Genomic DNA, 25,925 nt, shown 5'->3' on the forward strand with positions numbered 1-25,925 from the left:
CAAACACCTTTAATCCAAAGCAAGGGTGTTTAAACCCTTATAATCACCCATTTTGTGATCCAGATTTCTCTCTTACAAGGAACAAAATCCTACCAGGTGAATGGTAAAAACAGTCCTATATAGGACCCATTCCATCTCATGGTTTAATAACATTAAAAATTAAATATATACTGTATGTTAGCTCAATTGAAGAGTCTAAACTGATCCGACTGATCTGATATGAGGGCATGTGTGTGTCCTGTATTTGATTTGTGTTTTGTCCTGGGTTGGCCCCGATTTATGTGCAGAGATACAGGATAGACTCCAGCTCCAGCAACTCAATAATATGAAAAGGCCAAAAGAATGAGAGATGGAAAGATGGATGAGGCTATGCATGAACCTGCATCTATTTCTAAATGCATGAATCACTTTAATAGTATTGCTGCATCTTTATGAAGGGTTACTGCTTGTTAGAATCAGTGCCATAATGATTAATCTAATGATTAACGCTTAATAATACCCCATATAAGTTCTGTTATTTCTGTCATTTTAGGCATTCCCTAATGTTTACCCAGTTACTTAGTATTAATCTAAGTCATGTGCGTGGACTATAAGGAAATTTTATCAACCAGAGAACATATTATTGAACACAAAGTGATTTTTGTAAATACTTTGAATAACTGGTACACTACCGTAAGGCTGAAGTGTTTTCACAGATCTACTGACATGATTAAATGAATCTACAGTCTTTAAAAACATATGCTATATGCGATAGTTAATTTTTGATTGATATCAAAAATGCGTAAAGTCATCACACTTTCCAGTATAATGTACAAATTACAACAACCAGGATTTTAACAAGAACAAGTAAGGTTACTTCAGAAGGTCTTTAGTTGCAGAGCCACCCAACTTCTGAACCCTCTACTAGCTAGAAAAAGGAATACCTCATCACCTTCAATATTTAAATATAGACTCAAGGCAAATTTCTAATCATACAGTAGCATTCTTTCATCAGCAGAAGAATGAAGCCAGAGCACGCAGCACCAATGATAATTTGATGGAGAGTAAAAGAAGAAGGGCTTAAGAACAGGTTTAGGGAGAAAATTTTAAATGAAGTGCAGTCATTTGTTAGTGTGGTGGAATGGTGGGAGTAGAAGAGTAATGTTGTTTTAAGAGGAAGTGAAGAGGTGTTGAGAGGACGACAGGAAGGAGCCCATCTAGGGGCAAAAAGTCATGGTGGTGGAACAGAGAGGTGCAGGTTGTGATAAAAGCTAAGAATGAGGCAAAGAAGATATGGTACCAATCAGGGAGGGAGAAAGATAGAGAAATGTATAAAGAGACAAACAAGCAGGTAAAGAAGTCAGCAGCAAGAGCCAAGGCACAAGCTTTGGAGGAGGTTTATGAAAAACTGGAGACAAAAGTGAGAAAGGGAATGATTTTAGTATAGAGGAGACTAGGAATAAGACTGGCAAGGATTTTAGTCCCAAATGAAGGACTAGTACCAAGAATAAGAATGGAAGAAATAAAGGAAGAACTGAAAAGCAAATAGGACTGGGTGAAATACCAGCAGAAGTGTGGAAGAGTTTAGGAGAAGAGGGAATAGATGTGGGGCGACACGGTGGCGCAGTGGGTAGCGCTGCTGCCTCGCAGTTGGGAGACCTGGGGACCTGGGTTCGCTTCCCGGGTCCTCCCTGCGTGGAGTTTGTATGTTCTCCCCGTGTCTGCGTGGGTTTCCTCCGGACGCTCTGGTTTCCTCCCACAGTCCAAAGACATGCAGGTTAGGTGGATTGGCGATTCTAAATTGGCCCTAGTGTGTGCTTGGTGTGTGGGTGTGTTTGTGTGTGTCCTGCGGTGGGTTGGCACCCTGCCCTGGATTGGTTCCTGCCTTGTGCCCTGTGTTGGCTGGGATTGGCTCCGGCAGACCCGCGTGACCCTGTGTTCGGATTCAGCGGGTTGGAAAATGGATGGATGGATGGAATAGATGTGTTGTGGGATCTAATGCATAAGATCGGTGAACAGGCGGTAATATCAAAGTAGTCAAGGAATAGTGTGATTGTACTCATTTATAAGGAGAAGGGTGATATTCAGGATAGAGAAAACTATAGAGGGATAAAACTGATATCACACAGAATGAAAATCTGGGAAGAGACCACCATAGCAGTTTGGCTTTATGCTAGGGAGAAGAACAGCAAATTCAGTCTTTGCACTGAGACAGCTCATAGAGAAGCATCAAGAAAAACAGAAAGGTTTGTATATGTTGTTTATTGAATTGGTGAAGGCTTCTATAGTGCCACTTAAAGAGGCCTGGAGATGCATGGGAGAGAAATGAGTACCAGAGAAGTATGAGGGAGTCAGGATTCAGGTTAAAAGCAGGGGTAAGATCACTCCTGGATCTTCTTTAAGTCCTTTTCTCTGTGATTTGGTGCGGATGTATTGAGTCAAAAGGAAAAAAAGACCAATCCCTATTAAGTACTTTTTGCTGATGAAATTGTATTATGTAGCATCAGAAAAGAGCAAGTGGAGAGGAAGTTGAAAGAATGGAGTAGGGCTTTGGAAGATAGATAATTACATATAAATAGAAAGAAGACAAATTTTATGGAACATATGATGTTTAATGATGACCAGGATTCAGTAGCTAGCCTGCAGAGACAACTATTGAAAAAAGTGGATAAATTTAAATATCTAGGATCAGTAGTAGCCCAAGATAGAAAATTAGATGTGGAGGTTGTGAGATCGAAGAATTAAGTTGAAGGTTAAAGTTTAAGACAAGGGTAAGACCAGCAATGATGTATGGAGCTAAGACATGGGCAGTAAAGGAAATACCGGAGAAAAAGTTAGAAGTGGTAGAAATTAGAATGTTGAGACAGATGTGTGGAGTTACAAAAAAGAACAGAATAAGAAATTAGGCAATCAGAAAGTACAACAAAAGTGGGAGAGTTATCTAAAGAAAGAGAGACAATGAATAGTGGGCAAAAGAGTGATGTGAATGGAAAAACAGGGGAAAAGAAAGTGAAGGAGGTGATAGTGGAAGTGGATGGATAAAGTAAAAGAAGATCTGAAGGAAAAGGACTTGACTGGCAAAGAGGCACAGGACTGAGCTGTTTGGAGAAGGTTGAACAAGCACATCAACCCCACATAGAAGTGGGAAAAGATGAAGAGAAAGAAGAAGAAGAAGACAGTGCATTCTGTAGGCAAAAGTTTTAAGTGTCCTACTTTGATCTGTGAGGGTTATTCAGACATATTTTATTTTCAGTGGGAGTCCAACTGATGGGGTGAATATGACAGGGAAATGAGCTAAGTCAAAAGTTACAATGCTGAAGTGCTAATGTGTCATGTTTGGTCTGGGTTATTAGGGTTGATAGCTATTTCAAGGTTTCCCAGGCAAGCAACCTCTACAGTATCTGTATGCTATTTCCTTATCATGCTTGTCAGCAAAAACACATTATACCTACGTTTGAAGGTTGCATGTTCCAAAAGAAGGTATAGTAATAAGACAACTGCTTGGAACCCTGAGTACTCACCTACAGATGGATGGAAGACATTACTCCTGCCTGTGCCTAAGACGAAAAGTGCTTTCTTGAAGTGCCAATCAGATGAAACCCTGACTGCATCTGCTTTGGCCAAATATTGCTCTCCTCCGATTATTATCTATATATATAAAATCCCTTTGTGCATCCAGGTGTCCGTGTGTGGGTGTCTTCTGGTGAAGTGCGCATGCGCGGGGCACTGTGCGATGTGCGATATTACTGTCAGAGAAAGTTAGAGGCGTTTTACGGAAATACAAACCAGTATTAGTGCGAGAAGAAATTAAAGGTACACAATACAGAGACGCATATGACAGCCACATACAAGCCAGTATTACTGTCAGAGGAGATTAAAGGCATATTACCGACGCGCACGCCTGTATTACCGCCAGAGAAAATTAAAGGTATATTACGGACTTACAAGCCAGCGGACGTACAAGACGGTATCCTTCAATAAGGGCGCGCACAAAAAGGCGAGCCTCAAAAGGGCGATTTCAATTGGGCGCAGCGAATAAAGGCGCGCGTAAATAAAGATCTGCACTTTGTTGCTCTTCACATATTCCAGAGCCATTTGAACTAAATTATCTACGAACGCCTTTATTCGCCGCGCTCAATTGAGATCGCCTTTTTGTGCGCGCCCTTATTGAATAGAGCCGTACAAGACAGTATTACTGTCACAGAAAATTAAAGACACACAATACACGGCGGCAGCCCACGAAGAACGGTCAGCTCAGTAAGTAAACATCAACAAAAGAAAGGCTGAAAGAAAGAAAAATACGACCAACAAAAAGAATGAGGACAAAGTCACTTGCCATTTAATATAGACTGTTCCTACTAATGTTTATGCACTATTGTTCTAGCCCCCGTTATTGTAACGGGCTAAATGACTAGTATTCTTATAAGTGTTAAGCCTGTATTAAACTTACTTTAGTGTTATCGATTCTTTCTGCTTATTACAATCACCACTGCACTACTAGCGAAACATATAAGATATATCTTTATGTATATTGTTGGTGTTATAAAGGCTGCAATCTCTACATACCATATCCCAGGGAGCATGCACCCCCTGCTGGATGGACATTCTTTAATTAATGATGTTGTCTATTTAAATTAAAATGATGCCATTGTCATGAGACTAAATTACCAGTGGTTTCCCTAGTTTAATGGTTCTAGACATCTGCAGTCCTTTAGGGCTCCAAAACCATGATCACTCTAATACTCAAAGGTTATGAAGTGAGTTGTTAGAGTAGAGAGGGGAAAGGAGGCATCACTGGTAACAGAAGCAGTGACAGATTAGTGCTTGACTCTACCACTAGAATGCATCATACAGTCAATTTCTGAAATATTCTCATGTTGAAACTGGGCAGTCACCTTACCTGAGCAAGTCAGATTTTTCAGAAGATGATGGCTATGTAGAGATTTAATTTCCCCCAATACTCTGGAGATTAGAGTTTTTGTTTTCCTTCCTTCCACTGCCAAATGACCCTATTTTATTTAATCCATTTTTCTGCTCCTGCTAACGAACATTAACAAATGCAAAAGGGATTTTTGCATTCATTTACTTATTATTTTCATTTACTTCCTTATACCACTGTGAACAGGCAACGCAAAAATATTAAGAGAAATGGACCAGAAGATTAAACGGAGTATTATTCATCAAAATTATATGCAGGAGTTGAAGCCAGAGGATCAAACCAATCCAAAATACCAAGCTCAATATATTAATCAAACATGTAATTCAAAAACACAATTATAACCCCTTAATAAAAGTTTTTTTTTCTGCAAGATAACACCACAAATATGTTTTTACTTCATGATGCAGAATCACATAGACACAGCATGGCACCACTGTAGTACCATCCAGGTGACAAAGTAATGTATCGCAGCTTCTGGAGGACATGTGGTGACAACAGGGGCCATTTGCAATAAACACAAAGACTTCTGAAATGAGGAAAAAACTAAAATGGTAGAGAGTAAATAAATAAGAATGAGTGTCCAAAAACACCAAATTATGACACTAACAATACTATTTTCATATCTGACTTTTTACTATTGTCTAAAATGTGTTTAATTCAAATTATATATATTTTTTAATTCTAGTAACAATGGTATTACTCTGAATGTTATTATGTAACATTGTGGAATGCTTCAAATCACCATCTCATGTTTATACATTTCTCTATTTAAATTTTGGATTGAATAATTTCTGCTGTTGTTAATGATCTTTTACCTGAACCACTGATCATTACAATGGCTGAGTGCACTCTGTCAAACAGTATTCTGACACACAGTGTGCAATTTACACAAACCGTGATTGCAATGACATTAAGGAAGTACTGATGGAAGGTACATAAGGAGCTCAATAGCCAGGTGTTCCTTTGTTTACCAGTTATGACAAATTAATTTTGTTTCAATCTATTAGGCTTCCTGGTGTTAAAAATATATATATACAGTATATATACAGAGGAAATATAGACAAATACAAAGCCAAGAGAAGAAAGCAGAAGGACATCAATGTTTGCCCACTCTTCAAAGTATAAATTGTCTTTAGCCATAATGAAAGCAAATGAACAAAAAGAAAATGTTTTAGAGATGCTTTGGAGAATCACGTGATTTTTGCTGGATGGTTCATTAACATTTAAGAAGTCCTGAGGTCAGGTCTTTTACTTCCATTGTGCCTGTTTAACAATATCTCTACATACTGAATGTAAGGTAGCATACTGTTATCACAATACAACACTGGAATTTATAATGGAAATTCAAATACATTTGAACAAATGCATATTTTATATTTAAAATTATTTAAAAGTGAATTAGTGGTTTGTGTTACACCCTTTATATTTCTGCAGGTGTACATGTTGTATGTATACAAATGCATTTTCATATTTAAAAATCTTTGCATGTGCTCTGATCCTGTCTGTATTCTGCAAAATATGCTGTAAAAATTGTTAAAGTGGAATTTTATTAAAGTGTATTTGATTTCTCTTTTAGTTTTTAGTCAGTTTTACATATATCTGCAGTTTATATTCTGTATAAGAAATTGAAAATATATGTAGAAGGTACAGCAGCAGAAAAGGGTACTGTCATGCAGCTAAGAGTTGCACAAACGTCCAGGGCTTGACAGCCAAATGTTTAGGCTAGAAAGCCATAGCTTTCAAAGCGTTCAATAATGTAATTCTTTAAATAAAGATTTCCTTCGGCTCAATTCATATGTTTCAGCATAGTTGAATTTCATATCTATTTCAATGGAGGCTAACAGCAGAACTCATATGTTAACTTAGTATCAAAAATGTGTGATTTAATATAAACTGTTCTCTGGTGATCTTGCATCGTCATCATTTTATATATTTAACTTGCATTGTAAGTTGGCTTGGATAAATGCTTCTGCTAAGAAAGAAAGAAAGAAAGAAAGAAAGAAAGAAAGAAAGAAAGAAAGAAAGAAAGAAAGAAAGAAAGAAAGAAAGAAAGCTCCAACATAAAAAAGACATAGTATTATGTTGATTAGTTATGCATTGGCCTAGTATGGAAAATGGGAACATATATAGTACCTCTTGTAATGGTATAGTTTCTCTTGAATTTTTGGTTCATTCCTTGTACCCAATCCTGCCATGATAAGCTCTGGCCCTTCATATTATGTATCGCAATGCCGTACTTTATACTAGTAAAGTTATTCTATGTCTAGGTGAACAAGATAGATTAAATGTCAATATAAAGTTATTTCAAGAGTAATATTTTAATGTCTCAGAATGAGTAAAAGCAATGATCTCTGTCCTCACATTTTCTTTTATAATTGAACTATTTAGTCACTACATGTCCAATAACAGCCAATTGCCTCTGTGTAAAAGAAGCCCACCCACTCCACCAAAGTCAAACAGGTCTGCCAAGATCCTGTCAATAAAAATATCTTATAACAACAAGGGCATAAAGATCTGCACGAGAAAACTTCTCATGGTCATAAACCTGCCATGGGGAAAACTATTGAACTTGGCACCTTAATCAGTGAATTAATGATCTTATGAAACTCACACCCGTAATGCTGATCAACGAGGAAAAAAGTGGACACAGTACTTCAAGAATAATTTGGGTGGACATGTGGAAAATATGAAAACTTTACACAAAAAATTGAGAAAAATGTAGAACAGCATTTGAACACTAGTCCCTTGAGCTGTGACACAGCAGGGCCAGCCACTAATCTAAATTGTCAATGATGCAATATTCATATTAATTAAACAATATACTGTTATTCTGAAGATAAAAGTTAAAAAGGATGGGCTCAGTGAATGATCAAATCAAATTTGGATTTGCCTGGTGATCTTAGTTTTTAAGTGGTAACATTGATATTATTTATTATGTAATTATTAAAATAACAAACTTATTAGATATTTTAATTTATTATACTGTATACCTGGAAAAAACTGTTGAAAATTAACTCATATTTCTGTCTTAACGGCATTAGAGCCTCAGTCTTTGTTACTTCCATCAATTTATGTATTTTTCTTTCATTGCTCTTGCTGTTCACTTATTTTTTAAGAAAACCTCTTTCCTTTTATTACTTTGCTCTTCCTTGGTCATCATTTGAGTCTGTGGACACCTCACCACCACATCCACACTAATATAAATATGTATATATGTTATACAATATGTGTTAATAATACTAAGCATACACAACACGTTTTGCCCTAATTTTAGCTCATCAGGTGTACACACCTTTGTTTCTATTTGTGGGGAGCAAACCTCTGATGTCAGCACCTCAGGCAAAGCCTCAGACTTTGCGCCATGGATGCTGGTTTGATTACTTGACAGGGTGTAAATCGGAGTATTATATCCGTGAATTGCCATTCATATCCATGAATGGTCTGAATTGCAATCTGATTATTTGGGTGGTCACCTACCAGGTAACACTTGTGGTTGGCAAACGTCTGTCAAGCTCTCTCACTTCATAGCAGATCATAGGTATGTTATAGAGTACCTGTCAAATAATACAAAGAGTACACAACACATGTTTCACCCTAATTGCAGACCAAAGCCTATTGGTACAGTATCAGATGTAAGACAAGAAACAACCCTGAACATTTTGTCAGTCTATTAAAAAGCCCGCTCAAACAGATCAAGGTAAGTTACTAATTGGCCTAACACACATGTCTTTGGGATTTGTAAAAAAAAAATAAAGTATGTGAAGAAAAATCTATTAAACTATTGAAGAACATACACACTCGATACAAACTCCATCAATTCATTGTTTTGGGTCAGTGTTCAGGAAGTCAGGATGCTGGGTCTGTGAAGCAGTAGTGCTAACCACTGTGGCAATATGTCTCTCCATGTTATATTATGGTAGAAACCACTTTATGCCATTAGCAATATTTTTCTCATACAATGATTTCAGAACATCAAATTCATCATCAGACTGTTCTCTTTCATTTTTCCTGGAATGATTTGTTTTATTAAAAATGAGTGAAAAACATAAAGAAACAAGGAAAAACACATCCCTCAACCAGCACTCACTACCCACCAATACTGAGGAACAGTATTATTTATCAACAGCACAAATGGCTACATAGAACCTGGCTGATTAATCACAGGGTTGTTAACCAAAGTCAAACTGGAAAAGAAAAAGGCAATGAGGAAGATGAGCTCCAATTATCACTGACCACCAGACATTCACCTACCCACAAGACTGCTGACAGAAAGTCATTTCTTAATGCTGGGGCCAAATGATTCTTTGAACCTCAATGCTCACAGCCCAAGAAGGATCACATTGTAGAAGGAAAATCAGATTGCCCTATTTAATTGAGATCTCCAAACCACAAACTTCTTCAAGGACTACATGCTACCTCTGCTTTTTAAATAATCATTTATTGAAAAATCTAAAACAATTAACATAGAAATATCTTAGAGTACTTTTGTTCTGGTTTATTTAAAGGCATGAATAATGATATAAGACTTTGCTAAAGTTGGGCAAGTCCTAATTAGCAGATTACAACAGAAAAAATAGGCTTAATCTTTATAACGTCTTCAAGTGCTTGACTCAGTGCTGCACCTTCTGTGTCTTTTTTGAACCAATACTGACATTCTTTTTTAGGTACCATGGACATCTGATTTTTCACCCTGAACCCGTTTTATATTGACTGACTCTCCTATCCTGTAGCAGTGATGATGCTAAGCTTTAGAACAGATGACATTTAGGATGTTGTTATGGGATTTAAACAAACAGGACCCTAAATAGAAAGTAAAATCTACTAAAATAAATCAATAGATAGATAGATAGATAGATAGATAGATAGATAGATAGATAGATAGATAGATAGATAGATAGATAGATAGATAGATAGATAGATAGATAGATAGATAGATAGATATTTAGCCTGGGAAATACAGAAATATGGAGGGTCAAAATTAACATGAAGGACATAGCAGTGTTTAGAAGCTGTTCAAATGTGACATTTGTAAAATATTGTGCTTTTTATAAAGTTAGCACATTATACTAACAGTTTTATCATCTGTCAGGTAGAAAGGATGGCATTTAGCTATTTTTATGGGTTGTGAACTATGTCCATTTTTTAAAATCCTTTAGTTAATGGAGACGCGAAGGACACTGCTGTGTTCAAGATTTCTAGAAGCTGTACAAAAATGTGATATTTGAAAACTTTTTTATTTTCTGTAAAGTCTGGGTACTCTGCTAAAAGTCTTCACAAATCTGTGCTGAAAAGATTACATTTAGGATGTTGTTATGTGTTGTGAACAAACTACCATAAATGCAGTAAAAAAATCCATTAAAGTCAATGGTGAGTCAAAACTAACCAGAAAGACATGTCAAGGTAAAGCTTTTTGAGAAGATGTACCAATTATGGGATGTTTAACTTTCTTTTTAGCTGTTCAGTAATTTGGGGAAACATGGCGGACACATTCCAGGAAAAAATGTAACTTCTATCAACTCATCCATTTTATTAACTCACTTTTTCCATTGCATGATCAAGGTAACTGCGGCCTAAACTGGCAGCATCAGGCAACTCAAAAGAGAACACCAATCCATCAAAGAGACCGCTCATTCAGAAACCAACACTTGCTCTATACAGCATCATGTAATAAAAATCACACAGGCATAGGCAGAATCTACAAAATAACACTTAGAAGGCAACATCCCAGGTTCAGAGGCAGCAACACAAGATACTGTGAGATACTGTGCTCCTCCATAACTTAATGTTGCTGCTATTAAGGCATTACAGTCAGTTCTGGCTTTAAACTCTACTTATAAGTTCATTGCAATTTTTTCCCCATAAACTGATTACAATAAAATCAGAGTATGTTAAAGTCATCCTTTGGATGTTTTCGGACCTTCATTTGTTACAGTGCACAGTACAAATAGTGCCTTTATGAACACTAAATAATCAAAGTACAACAAAGCATGAATTACAAAAATAAATGTTCAATTAATTCCAAATAGCTGAAAATTTATATTTTGAATTGGAAGCATTAAATTCACAAAAAAATTTTAATTATGTTTTTTTTTTAATTTAATTTCTTTTTTTCTCTGCCATTTAATTATAAATAGATCTCTTTAATAAAGGTAAACTGTGGGAAAGGTCCTGCTAGCTAAAATCAAACCTAATTGTAGATATGCTCTTACAATATTTCACATCAAAGCAACATTCCTAATGCACTTCATTCCATTTCTTTTTATCCACACACATATTTTTCTCCATCACTAAGCTGCAATTATGAGATTTGTTTCACAGTTCACTTGTTCCGCAATGCTGTCTAATAAAACAGGGTCAGGAGAAACATTTGAAAATTGATGAATAAAAAAGGTCATTTGGCCCATCAATGTTTGTCCTTTAAGCCTAATTGGATGTTTTGCTATAAAACTCTCCTTCTAAAGGCTTTTAATATTGTCTTCCATCAGAAATGATTCCAGTTGTCACCTACTATGTGCTCTAAAGTTATCTTTTTAAAGCATGTGCTTTCATATGGTTCATCTGAAATTTAATTGAAGTCATAAACTTTCTAAAGCCACAAAATGCAATAATCAGAAATAGAAATAAGTGTAAAGATGAAGAGGAAATGGGCAATGCTGACATTTTTAATCCAGTTGCATATAAATACATGAAAGAGTGATTACTTATTCATATCTCTGTCTGGATGAAATATTTTTGATACTGATTGTTCTTTATAATTTAAGGTCTATACTTTAGAAACAGCAAAACTGTAAAAGCGTAACAATAAAGTAGAATTAGAACATTTCTTTTCTTCTAGGCTGTTAATAACTTTACTTCGACAATTGATCAGTAAAAAACTATAATGGCTAAAAAGCAATTAAAACACTTGGGAGGTTCTACATGGCCGAATTTTGTACTAATTAATATCATCATGTGGGCATTAATTCATAATTAGTCGCTACAGAGACTTTTACTGCAGACAGTCTCTCTCACCCATACATCAGTTTTGGATTCATATTTATGGGGACTTTTTTTGTTAATAACAACCTTCTTCACGTCTGGTTATTAAGTTTAATGAAAATTTAAATACTGAAATGAACTTGAACTATTTAGGCATTTTACTTATTTTTTTTAAAGCAGATTTATCCTGTAAAAACATGAACAGTTTAAACATAAGTAAAATTATTTTAAATCTCATATTTTTCTCAGGTTGTTTTACAATTTTTATAGGCAACAATGCTGGTAGGCTTATTTCATTCATTCACATGTATTTCCACTCTAGAATGGTTATGATTGATTAGTAATATTTACACTTCTCTGCAAGAAGATAGGATCACACAATAGATAAATGATAACAGAATAATACTGTATATCCATCCATCCATCCATTATCCGGAGACTGTGGTAGATTGTGGGTTTGCTTCCCGGTTCCTCCCTTTGTGGATAGTGCTTTGAGTACTGAGAAAAGTGCTATATAAATGTAATGAATTATTATTGTTATTATTATCCAACCCGCTATATCCTAAGTACAGGGTCACGGGGGTCTGCTGCAGCCAATCCCAGCCAACACAGGGCGCAAGGCAATACTGTGTATATATATATATATATAATTATATAAATACATAAATATAGTACTGTATATATATATATTATCCATCCATCCATTTTCCAACCCGCTGAATCCGAACACAGGGTCACAGGGGTCTGCTGCAGCCAATCCCAGCCAACACAAGGTGCAAGGCAATACTGTATATATATATATATATATATATATATATATATATATATATATATATATATATATATATATATATATAATTATATAAATACGTACATATAGTACTGTATATATATATTAATTTTCTTTAAAAAATAAGTCATCCTTTAAAAAAATATCAAGGAAATTTATGAGGGCTGCAATAGAGTGTCAATTACTTTACAAGCTACTGCAATGCATGGACGCACTCTACAATAGCTAAGCTGAAGTTAAATGATAATTGGTTGCACATTGAGTAAAAGCCTCTGCTTCGCTTTCCTTTCTAGTTCAAAATGTTGTCTAAGGATTTTACTGATGCTGGCTTTTCCTTGTCATCTAATGAAAAATGCAGTTGTATGGCTCAGTCAGAGGACAGCGACTACAATTCAATTGCTAATTGAGTTCACAGCATGCTGCTGTCATAATGAACTGGCTGCAGTTCTATGTGTCAGAAGTTTAAAATAAAGCCACTATGTGTCACAATTGTGTCTTCTTTGTTTCAGTCATCTCTAAATTTCAATCCATTTTCATAAAAATGTGATATTTAATTACCTATGCCTACTTTTGGTGTCATTGTAGTTAATTTATTGTAACTTTGACATGCAGGACACTCTCACTTTAATAAACTATACGCTTTGCTGCATAGAGATATTGCCTTAATAAATGACTGATTTTTAAAACTATAGCAACATTATAATCAGCAGTTAAATGAGAGTTACCGTTTCATAAATTGTCAGGCTGATCATGCCATAACTGTATTCTCTCAGAGAGCCTGACACAAGCATACATTTTTTTACATTTTTTGCATATGTGGTAAAGCCAGCACTGTGCCACTGGACAACGTTTACCACAGAGTCTGCTGGGAGAAAAAAGATGAGGTGCTGGATTTTAAAGGAAACCATACCATGCTGGCAGGACCATCTACATTTTGTACCTTCATGTTTCACTGCTTTCACCCCTCACCCCACAATTACAATTACATTCTTCCTGAGGATTACAATTACCTCTGGATTTGTGTTCCTGTCCTGTTCCTGGTTGTTTATGGGGTTTTGTCTGTTTTGGAAAACGTGTTAGTCTGTGGTGCTCTCCCAGCTGCTACAAATCTTCACTTCATTACGGTAGAACAAAACTTTTACATAACATTCGGGAGGCTGTTCACTGGGAGTATCACTTCATTCTTCCCCGTCATCTGCATTTGGGAAACTGGACTGTGTTTGGACTTTGTCATGAGTGTTTAATATTGCCTGCTTTTTGCCTAGTGTTCCATCTGCTTTCTTTTGTTTCTGTGTTAGTTAAGTAATTATCACCATTGGGGTTATGGGGTAGGTTCCTGTATTTGTGTTATTTGTTTTGGCCTTTAATATAATATATTAATTTTCATTTGTTTATTTACCATCTCAGTTACAGTGTCCTTTTGTGTGTGAGCTGAGTCATGGCTGAAAGCGTTCCTAGAGTCCCCTAAATAAAATTAATAAATCACTGTTTTAAGACACTGAGTAACTTGTTAAACACTTAATACTAACATTAATATGTCTCGCCAGTGATGCCAGAACTTTAACTAATGAAAGAATCTCTCCAGAAATTATTATAAAAGGATATTGTTTAGAAGAAGAATGATGTATTATAATCTAGCTTCTGCAGGGTTACCTCGTCTTTAGGTATCTCTGCAGTCCTGGACCTCAAAGTACATAAGACCATATGGGAAAATACAGCAAAAATGGACCCAACTCGTTTTCTAGGGATTTCCTGATCCCAGAAATCATTTGGGCATTCATGTGGAAGTGGATCTTGAAAGCAGGCTTAAATGCCCCTGCTGATCATCATTCAAGGAAGCTTGGGTTTGGCAATGGAGTTTTAGCATGGGCTCAACAAGGAGAGAGGAAGACAGCCCGGCGTGGCTGATGAGAAACATGGAGAATGTAGAAATTAGAATGTTATTGCAATTGAAGAAGTAGGAAACTAGAATCAGCCACTTCATTGAGTGGGCTTTATGTGTGTAATAGTCTGACCCTTTATCTTTTAAGGACATGCAAAGATGCCCAATTTTCAATGGCAACCCACCTCCCCGCCCAAGTGATAGAAAAGGGTGGCCACAGCCACCATATAAAATAATATTAACCACCCACTTGCCACTACTGTTTGCACTCTTTAAAGAGTCTTATAAACTGACTGAGGCTGATCTTACCGGTTACATTTCCAGAGTGCACATTTCTTTGGCCTTCATGCCCTCCCCCCATTTCTCGTTTCACAGTGCTCTGAGCAGTGCTGTCAGATGGACAATTTTTCTGCCAAATTGGACTAGTTTTAAAATCATACCTCAGGTAAAAATATCGATTTGGCGGGGTGCATTTTTTTTGGCTATTTTGCAAACACATCATCAAACTCATACCCACAATTCTTTCATCAGATAGGCTGGCCCAGCAATGACTCAGCTGTGGAATGGCCAATAGGGGGAGGCAGCTTGATGGCTGAGGTCTCCAGGACTCTGAACAAATCCAAATCGTATTATGGGATATCCTCTAGTGTTGAATTCTGCTCTACACTTGTAAGATTTCTATTGCGCTATTATATTGTATTGAGGATTACTTGTGTTCTGTTCTGTGTATTGTATTGTATTCACCCCCTTTTTTTGACACTCACTGCACGCCCAACCTACCTGAAAAGGGGTCTCTCTTTGAACTACCTTTCCCAAGGTTTCTTCCATTTTTTTCCCTACAAGGGTTTTTTTGGGAGTTTTTCCTTGTCTTCTTAGAGATTCAAGGTTGGGGGGCTGTCAAAAGGCAGGGTGATTTTGGGCTTCTTGTGTGATTTTGGGCTACATAAAAATAAACTGTATTGTATTGTACATCATGCTCTAAACAATGCATTCACTGGCCTAGCAGTGTACTTGAAGTACCAAGACAGACAATCCCGCGTTCTTTTTTGCTATATACATTATGATGACCTAGGGCTCAACTGCCACCCCAATCTGACACAAATAGGCAAGTACACCAAGCTCATTCCAACAAGAGTCTTTATTTATAGAAAGGCAGCCAGACCCAGAGCATTCTCCAAGGTCTGGTATCAACAAGTCACTAATACAGTGAAACTCAGTTCCTTTTCTTCAGAGCCTTTTCTCATTCACAGGCAAGCCTCATCAGCATCATCCTCCAACTCTGGCTCCTCTTAGGAGGCGGCTGGCTCCTTTTTAAGCCACACCTGGAAGCACTCCAGGTGGTTCTTTAAGGAGGTCTGGAATTGTTCCCAGGTGTGGCTGAGAGCACAAAGTAGGGCTCTATAGCTCTTGCAGTTCCCACAGCTCCCCCTTGCGGCATCCACAGATCCAACAGGGCTGTGCTGACAAACAGTAATTCCCACACAGCTCTATAGGAATCTGAGACAGCGTCGTTACAAAGGGAGGCTGCCAAATAACACTTCGGGGAAAAGAGAGTCCCCCGGAAGTCCTCTCCAACTGTCCTTCCACCTCCGCTGGGTAATGGCGCCGGCTGCCATCAGTCATGACATATAAAGAGCTTTGGAAAGACGAAGTGGGAAGCTCTTTAATGGCACATACATACATCACCCCCAGCTTCCCTAGTCCCCACTCTTTGATTTAATATTGTGTTTTACGGTCAAAAGGGAAAATATGGCATTTGTTTGGCTAGCATCTAGTTCCATTAGGTGGGTTTTGAGATTTGATTGGGAATTTTTGTAGGACTTGTGAATGCTTCTGGAAACGGTTTAGCTGAAGTGATTTTATATGAACAGTGGCTACTTATGATGCTAACTACAGCTACAGAAGAGATACAGTAAGTAACATAATGTTGATTTAGCTAACTAGCTTAAGTTAGTTACTGTAACTGGCAAGCTAAGTATAATTACATCATATAAATTACATGCAGCTTATAGCATGGTGTGTGTGTGTGTGTGTGTGAGCGACAGTGTGTCAATGGGTGACTACTTAACTGACAGGGAGATGCATAGAGAACTTAAATACGTGCATATAAAGTATGTCTGTATGTTACTAAACTCTGCTGTCACAGAGAAGTAAGCAGCAAGGCACCCAGACAGAGTGAAAGCATGGGTCTATTTATGGATCTCTTTGACTTAAACAATAATATAATTATGATATATTCTATAAGATTTACCTGTATTTTGGAATAGATCTTACTTCTTTGACAACTATCAAGTGGATTTTTTTCTATTATTTATGTTAATCATTTTCTATTATTTTTTGATATACGGAGAACATAAATAGATTTATATTAAATTGTGGAGCATAGTAATATACAACCAGTAACTTCTGTGTAAATTTTTGATATGTTTTCATGGTGGAATAAACTATTACTGAAATCTGGTTTGTGGTGTGTTTTAGCTATGCCAGGCCATTAATATTTTTCAATTCATAATTCACTCTTAATTACATACACTATAGAACACATAACCCTATCAGTTTTTGTGTACACAATTTTAAAATTATTTTTAAAGACAGAAAAATAGAGAACAACGGGTTGAGAAAAGTGCCAAATCAAAAAGTAAATAAAGCCCCCATCTATGCACTGTAGTTGAGGAATTTAGAGAATCTTACGACATTTGATGGTAATGGACTTTGCGTTCTTTGCTTCTCATAGGACAATATGCTGGACAGATTATCTTAGAAACTTTAAGATCACACGGGGTGGATGAACTGAATCAGCATTCTCATTGTAAATCTTGACCTTGGGCTTGAAATTTGAAAGATGTGGGAGCAGAGCTGTCATTTCAACTTGTTTGAAAGGATACCAATGACTCTAAGATTATGCCTTCAGACTCTGTTGTTCTATTCTGTTCATTTAAGGCATAAAGCAGCCATTTCAGAGTGGAGAAAGTACATTTTTGAGACATGATGTTCCAATCGTCCCCAGAAAATCTTCAAAGGATTTAGAGAGCTCATTCTTCTCAGTCTTTAAGGAATTATAATTAGCTCATACATCCGAAAAACTTCTTTGAATGAACAAGTTTAACAAGGCTTAAAGTACTTTGTTTTGTTCCTTGACAAAGTTTTTCAGTTCTCTAATTATCAATGACAACTGATCAGGCTCAGCCGTGATGGAACAGTCACTTTTGGACCTGAAAGACTTCTTCGTAGGGCTAGCAGTTGCTGACTCAGGAGGAGTTATTTTATTAAAAGGCATCATTCCAATAAGGTTAATTAATTGTAGTAATAGAGTTATAGAAATATTCAGTGGTAGAAGCTAAAGAGTAAAGGGTGAGGACCAGAGAGCACCTAGAGACACATGGACTCCCTCCTATAGATTATAATTATTAAGTATAATATTTATCAGCAGTAGGCTACTGAAGATGATTCCTTCAAACTGGAATTTGGCAAATTGTCATTTAATAGGCTAATGAATTAACAGATTTCTGCACTTTTTAATACAATATTGCTATTATGTAATCCTATTATATTAACAACTGTTATAGCATGTAATTGACCTATGCTGTAGACTTTTAAGTGTACTACCCCATGATTTTCACTGGCCATGTCTAGCCATCCCACTAAAAATCTTCTGGAGGCACCCCAGCCAACAATTATTGTAAGCATAAAACCAAGAGATGAGTAAAAGAGCAAAGCCCTGACAAACAAAGGTTAGAATAACCATGAAAGCCAAACAAAGCCAAGAAACCATTAACTGAAGAGGCAAAAATAAAGGTCAATTGCAGAAAAGAGATCATAACCGGAACACAGATTTTACCACTAGGGCCTATTTGCATGAAACCGAACTTTCACTAAGAATAAGGGAAAGTTTTAAATCCACCGTTTTGTATTGTCACTTCTTGTGATGTCATTAGTGCAACGATTGTGGTCATGTAAAAAACTAATCAGGCACTGTGTAAACAACAAAACAAAAAGAACTTAAGAAACAGATTCCTCATGTTTCTAAACCCTAAAATATACAACAACATATGCATAAATCAAACTAAATACTAAATTATCATTTACCTGGGCTTCATTTGTATCATTCAAGTACCCCCTACACTCCATAATTGACAACTATAACATAAAACATCAACAGGAAAAGGGCTTGACTGGTGATGAGGTGTTGGACTGAGCTTTTGGCGAAGACTGATCAAGCACATTGACCCCACATAGAAGTGGGAAAAGATGAAGAGGAACAAGAAGTTAACATTGAAGTTATGCTAAGGAATAACTGTTATTTATAAGTATGTACAGTACTGTGCAAAAGTTTTAGGCAGGTGTGAAAAAAATGCTGTAAACAAAGAATGCTTTCAAAAATGGAATATTAATCATTTATTTTCATCAATCAACAAAATGCAGTGAATGAACAAAAGAGAAATCTAAATCAATCAATATTTGGTGTGACCACCCTTTGCCTTCAAAACAGCATCAATTCTTCTAGGTACACTTGCACACCGTTTATGAAGGAACTCGGCTGGTAGGTTGTTCCAAACATCTTGGAGAACTAACCACAGATCTTCTGTGGATGTAGGCTTCCTCACATCCTTCTGTCTCTTCATGTAATCCCAGACACACTTGATGATGTTGAGATCAGGGCTCTGTGGGGGCCATACCATCACTTCCAGGACTTATTGTTCTTCTTTACGCTGAAGATAGTTCTTAATGACTTTGGCTGTATGTTTGGGGTCGTCCTGCTGCAGAATAAATTTGGGGCCAATTATACGACTCCCTGATGGTATTGCATGACAGATAAGTATCTGCCTGTATTTCTTAGCATTGAGAACACCATTAATCCTGACCAAATCTCCAACTCCATTTGCAGAAATGCAGCTCCAAACGTTCAAGGAACCTCCACCATGCTTCACTGTTGCCTGCAGACACTCATTATTTTACCACTCTCCAGCCCTTCGACGAACAAACTGCCTTCTGCTACAGCCAAATATTTCAAATTTTGACTCATCAGTCCAGAGCACCTGCTGCCATTTTTCTGCACCCCAGTTCCTATGTTTTCGTGCATACTTGAGTTGCTTGGCCTTGTTTCCACGTCGGAGGTATGGCTTTTTGGCTGCAACTCTTCCATGAAGACCACTTCTGGCCAGACTTCTCCGGACAGTAGATGGGTGTACCTGGGTCCCACTGGTTTCTGCCAGTTCTGACCTGATGGCACTGCTGGACATCTTCTGATTTCGAAGGGTAATAAGCTTGATGTGTCTTTTATCAACCACTGCGTCTACAATCCTCAAGGTTGCCAGTTTCTTTGTGCTTCTTCAAAAGAGCTTGAACAGCACATCTTGAAACCCCAGTCTGCATTGAAATCTTTGTCTGGGAGAGACCTTGCTGATGCAGTATAACTACCTTGTGTCTTGTTGCTGTGCTCAATCTTGCCATGACATGAAACTGTCTTCCACAACCTCACCTTGGAAGCAGAGTTTGGCTGTTACTCACCCAGTTTTAAGCCTCCTACACAGCTGTTTCTGTTTCAGTTAATGACTGTGTTTCAACCTACGTGTGACATTGATGATCATTAGCACCTGTTTGGTATAATTGGTTGATCATACACCTGACTATAATCCTACAAAATTCCTGACTTTGTGCAAGTGTACCTATATGAATTGATGCTGGTTTGAAGGCAAAAGGTAGTAACACCAAATATTGATTTAATTTAGATTTTTCTTTTGTTCACTCACTTTGCATTTTGTAAATTGATAACAATAAACAATCATAATTTATATTTCTGAAAGCATTCTTTGTTTACAGCATTTTTACACATCTGCCTAAAACTTTTGCACAGTACTGTACCTTAGTTTTGAAACTACAGTAATCCCTCGCTATATCGCGCTTCGCCTTTCGCGGCTTCACTCCATCGTGGATATTATATGTAAGCATATTTAAATATATATCGCGGATTTTTTGCTGGTTCGCGGATTTCTGCGGACAGTGGATCTTTTAATTTCTTGTACATGCTTCCTCAGTTGGTTTGCCCAGTTGATTTCATACAAGGGACGCTATTGGCAGATGGCTGAGAAGCTACCCAACTTACTTTTCTCTTTCTCTTGCGCTGAGTTTCTCTGATCCTGACGTAGGGGGTGTGAGCAGGGGGGCTGTTCGCAAACCTAGACGATACGGACGCTCGTCTAAAAATGCTGAAAGATTATCTTCACGTTGCTATCTTTTGTGCAGCTGCTTCCTGAAACGACATGCTACACGGTGCTTCGCATACTTAAAAGCTCGAACGGCACGTATTGATTTTTGCTTGAAAAACAAACTCTGTCTCTCTCTATCTCTCTCTCTCTCTCTTTGTCTGCTCCTGACGGAGGGGGTGTGAGCTGCCGCCTTCAACAGCTTTGTGCCGTGGTGCTTCGCATACTTAAGCCAAACAGCCCTATTGATTTGTTTGCTTTTCTCTATCTCTGTGACTTTATATGCTCCTGACGGGCACTCCTTTGAAGAGGAAGATATGTTTGCATTCTTTTAATTGTGAGACGGAACTGTCATCTTTGTCTTGTCATGGAGCACAGTTTAAACTTTTGAAAAAGAGACAAATGTTTGTTTGCAGTGTTTGAATAACGTTCCTGTCTCTCTACAACCTCCTGTGTTTCTGCGCAAATCTGTGACCCAAGCATGACAATATAAAAATAACCATATAAACATATGGTTTCTACTTTGCGGATTTTCTTATTTCGCGGGTGGCTCTGGAACGCAACCCCCGCGATGGAGGAGGGATTACTGTATAGTACTAATGTGTTGTGGAGTAGTGGTTGTCAAGGTCGGTTCAGTTGGAGAACCTGTGGCTGCAGGTTTTTGTACCAGTCCATTTCTTCCATTAATTGGACTCCAACATTAATTAACCAAATTGTTATTTTCCAGTTTCTACATCCTTTGCATGCATCTAGATATTACAAACTAGTTATACTACAGTTTTACTGAATGAAGCAAGAATGTATATTTGTTAGATGGGTAAGTATTCAACCCAACCACAGGGGTGCACAAACCAGTGTATTTCTTCGTGCCGGTCCCAAGCCTGGATAAATGGACATATGCAGACAACAAAACAGATTTCCATAGCAGATTGGTCAAATACTGTTAGCCAAAAGCGTGCTGGCGGAAATTGGGCTACTGTTGGCCGATGAAGGAGAAGAAAAGGGGGGAGATGTGTCCAGAGGAAGAAGGAGAGGAGGAAGGTAAAGAGAGTGGAACTGGGGGTAGGAATTTTGAATGTTGGGAGTATGACAAGTAAGGAGAGAGAGTTAGCTGATGTGATGGAGAAAAGGATGGTTGATATATTGTGCGTGCAAGAGACTAAATGGAAGGGGAGTAAGGCCAGGTGGATCAGAGGGGGATTCAAATTGTTCTATCATGGTGTGGATGGGAGGAGAAATGGTGTAGGGATTATTCTGAAGGAACAGTATGTCAAGAGTATTTTGATGAATGTTGTTAGTGCATATGCCCCGCAAGTTGGGTGTGTGTTGAATGAGAAAGAAGATTTCTGGAGTGAGTTGGATGAAGTGATGGACAGTGTACCCAAGGGACAGAGAGTGGTGACTGAAGTGGAATAGTCAGAGAGATGCAGATAGACAAGAGTACAAGGAGATAAGGTGTAAGGTGAAGGGAGAGGTGGTGAAGGCTAAAGAAAAGGTGTATGATGAGTTGTATGAGAGGTTGGACACTAAGCAGGGAGAAAAGTACCTGTACTGATTGACTAGACAGGGGGACCGAGCTGAGAAAGATGTGCAGCAGGTTAAGGCAGTGGTTCCCAAATTCGATCCTGGGAATCCACTGTGGCCACAGGTTTTTGTTCCAACCAGATTCACAATTGGTGATAATAATCGATAACAACTGATCTCATTTAATTAGTTGGTCTTTTTTACTCTTCTCTTATTCTGCATTCAGAAAAACTCATCAGTATAGTTTTTACATTTATAAGACATTTAGAAATATTTCTATTTTTTCTAAAGCTATAAATGCTTAACTATCTTTTGTTGTTTTCCTATTATTTTCCCCTTTTCCTGTGTAGTTTGATCCCTTCATTTAACCCTAATAGTAACAATTAACAACCAGCACAGCAGACACCCAGGATGATGAAAGCAGCAACAACTTCAGTGTTAGACTCGCTAATTAGTAAACAATCAATTAAATAACCAGAACTCCTGGAAAAGCAGAATGAAAATTAGGTTGAAAATACTGTCAATAATTTAAAAAAAAAGTACATATTCCCCATATAAGTGCTTATTACATTTTAATAAAAATCTACCAAACTTAGTTTGTAATTTCTACATATTGACTCCAAAGTACAGAAACTGGGAAATAATGACTCACATAATTAGGCTAAGAGTCCAATGAAAAGCAGAAGTTGGTTGGAACAAAAACCTGCAGTCACAAAAAAACAACGTAAGCATTTAAAGTAACAGAAAAAATTAATACATGTGTAAATGTAAATTTCCCATAAGTGTAAAACTGACACTACTGCACCTTTCTAGATAAAAAATAAAAGGAAAAAAAAACAACAAGATCAATTCAAGGTAACAATACCTGACCTGACTGAGTGGTTAAAACAAAACATGCAGCCACTGGAGGCCTGAGGACTGAACATGAGACCCACTAGTGTAGAGAATCAGAACAAGTCACGAATGATCGTCACAAGGCTTATTCTGGCAGCATTACGTGTAACACAGAGAACAACTCTTACCAGGGTACCAATCCGTCACAGGACACAGCAGTACTCATTCAAACTGGGTCCAATTCAGGGTGAACTTAATCTGCATGTCTTTGGAGATATGGATGGAAAATAATGTGCAAACTATAAACAGATTATGACCAAGTGTAGTACATTAGAATCATGAAACAGTGCAGATACCCGCTATGCTGCAAATGAACGATTATTTATTATTACAGTATTAATTTTAAAATATATATATATTTTTTATGAAACATATTGCCAGTTATTTGTAAATGCACATTATTAAAAGTGTTTTTACAGGAAATTGCATATAATATTCTATTATTACATTTTTTTTAATAAATCATAGTGGTAAAAAAATTTAATCTTTTGCTTACTGATGCAAGTGCGGTTGAATCTGAAGTTTTCCTGAGGATGCCCTTTGAGCCGACATTGAAAACGATGCTGCCAGAATTCTGGAAACCAGGGATTCCTCAAATTTGTCTCAGGTCTCAATCTTAAGTAGTAGTCATCAAACCATTTTACATCTGCAGACTGCAGTTTGATAGTTATTCCTCCTATGGCTTCTCTTTGAAACCCTTCAGTGACATCATACCGGTCTGCCCAACCATCACTGAAAGAAAAATACAGAAATGAAAAGGATTTGTTTGTTTAATGAAGGTAATGACTTAAGAATGACTTGCTTCAACACTGTAGCTCCAAAAGATGAACAACTAGGTATTTTAGAAATAGAAATGTTAGAAATTCTTAGATAAGAACCACCAATATTTCATTACCAATGTCACCTTTTCAATATTCCCTGTCAAGTCTATTACTATGAATTCCATCTTTACAATTTACATCTAGTACATGGTATCGAGCACAGTATTGGAGATTAGCACATCACCAAGTTTAATGCAATGAATTCATGATAAATATCAAATTTAAACATTTATACCTTTCAGAACCAGCAAAACTGAAGTTAAATCAACAATGTTTAAATTTGATGAACTGTATTAATGTTAGCATGACAGAAACTGAAAGAAGATGGCTTCACTACAAGTGCATCCTAGGGATGATTAATACATGCAACATATTATTAACTTTCACCGTTGCTTTAATTCAAGAGATACAAGTTCAAAGGAATTCATTAATGTACTTTGTCTCAGTATTTAACCAATAAAAAAGAATAATATGCTTTACTTAATCCATATTGTGTTTGAATAAGACTGTAAAAATGTATTTAAGTTAAAATGAACCGAATAATTGCTGCATCTGGGTTGAGTTTGCCAAATGTGTCGTATTTTGTTAACTTCTTCTTAATATTGCTTGTTAATTAGTGACTCTCCTGACCTAGTCTTTATTCACAAAGAACTTATTTATTTTGATCTTGTCTAAACACTTTCAAACCTTTGAAGGATGAACTAACAGAACACTTTGTGACCTGTGCTGTTAGTTACAGCACTTTCCTTCCAACACCATGACCTGAGGTTTAAGTCCACCTAAGTCAGGTGAGAAGCTTTACGTAATTAATTAAGTCGAGAATATATTTGCTATTACTTTGTTGACATATTTGCTTTCAATTTTGTTGAACAATCACTTAATTCAGTCTTGTTTTAGGTGAAAATAAGTATTTTCTTTTTGCACAGTTCCTTAAAGCTGAATCCCTAAACCCTGGCTGAAAGACGGTATATCAGAGCATGCTACGGCATGAAAAGAATTTGGAATATGCACTTTTGATGCCAATACTCATCATTGGGGGGGGGGGGGGGGGGGGGGGTTTGGATATTTAAAACAACACTGTGTTTCTATTGTTGTCTGTTCTATGCCACGCAACACTACAGTGCAAGCTGGCACCGTGTATGTCTTCCCCATGATGAAGTGGAAGGTGATAATGAAGAGACAGGAAGAAAACCTTGCAAATGGGCTACAGGGCAGAGGACACAAGCACTTACGTATGTGGATGTGGATACATAACTGAACATTACCTGAAATGTTTTCACTTAATCTGTGTATGAATTATGTTCATCCGATTTGCATTGTGCTTGTTTCCTGACATCTAAGTTCTGTTTTAATTGTCATAACGATAACGTAATTATGCACTGTTTTTTGGGTTATTGAGGTCCCATTCAATGTAAACTTTTTGGCCCAGCAATACTTGTGTTTTTGATGATTTCCCAATACATTATTATATACCTTTTGGGTGTAATAATGAAAAAATACATTTGATGTGTCGTGGAGTAATCATTATATCAATGCTTTTCCCCGTGCTGATACAAAGGAGACTCGTCAAAAAAGCATTTTAAACTTTGTCGTTAAATATCAGATAACAAAGCACTTCAGGAAATGGTTTCAAAAGTGGCCTTTGTTTGACTTAAGATGCATTCCTGACTAGTTTTCCTTTTGGCATTTTTACCAGGTTTACTGGGCATCTATTTTTCAGATCCACAAAAATGGTTTGCATTCTTCAGTTAGTTTTTTTCTGAGTGTTCCAATAAATACATCCTGGAACACAGTAGGCAAAAAATGGATAAGTCTATGCCAGCTAAATTGATTTGTATTTAAAATTTTAAAATATCTACTCCAATTAAAATCCTCTGCCCAAAAGCAGTATCATCTCCAAAAATATGAGGTCCCT

General features: G+C 37.0%; 1 protein-coding gene across 3 annotated transcripts in view; it reads right to left on the reverse strand.

Annotated features, from left to right (window-relative positions):
* grm5b (glutamate receptor, metabotropic 5b) overlaps window positions 1-25,925 on the reverse strand; it is a 538,196-nt gene that overhangs the window by 107,999 nt on the left and 404,272 nt on the right. For all 3 annotated transcript variants that reach the window (XM_028800414.2, XM_028800415.2, XM_028800413.2), the window contains exon 4: window positions 23,686-23,921. In XM_028800414.2, coding sequence (XP_028656247.1) covers window positions 23,686-23,921 — 236 coding nt within the window. The remainder of the gene's footprint in view (window positions 1-23,685; window positions 23,922-25,925) is intronic.

Source organism: Erpetoichthys calabaricus, chromosome 4 (assembly GCF_900747795.2).
Source record: "Erpetoichthys calabaricus chromosome 4, fErpCal1.3, whole genome shotgun sequence".
NCBI lineage: Eukaryota > Metazoa > Chordata > Cladistia > Polypteriformes > Polypteridae > Erpetoichthys > Erpetoichthys calabaricus.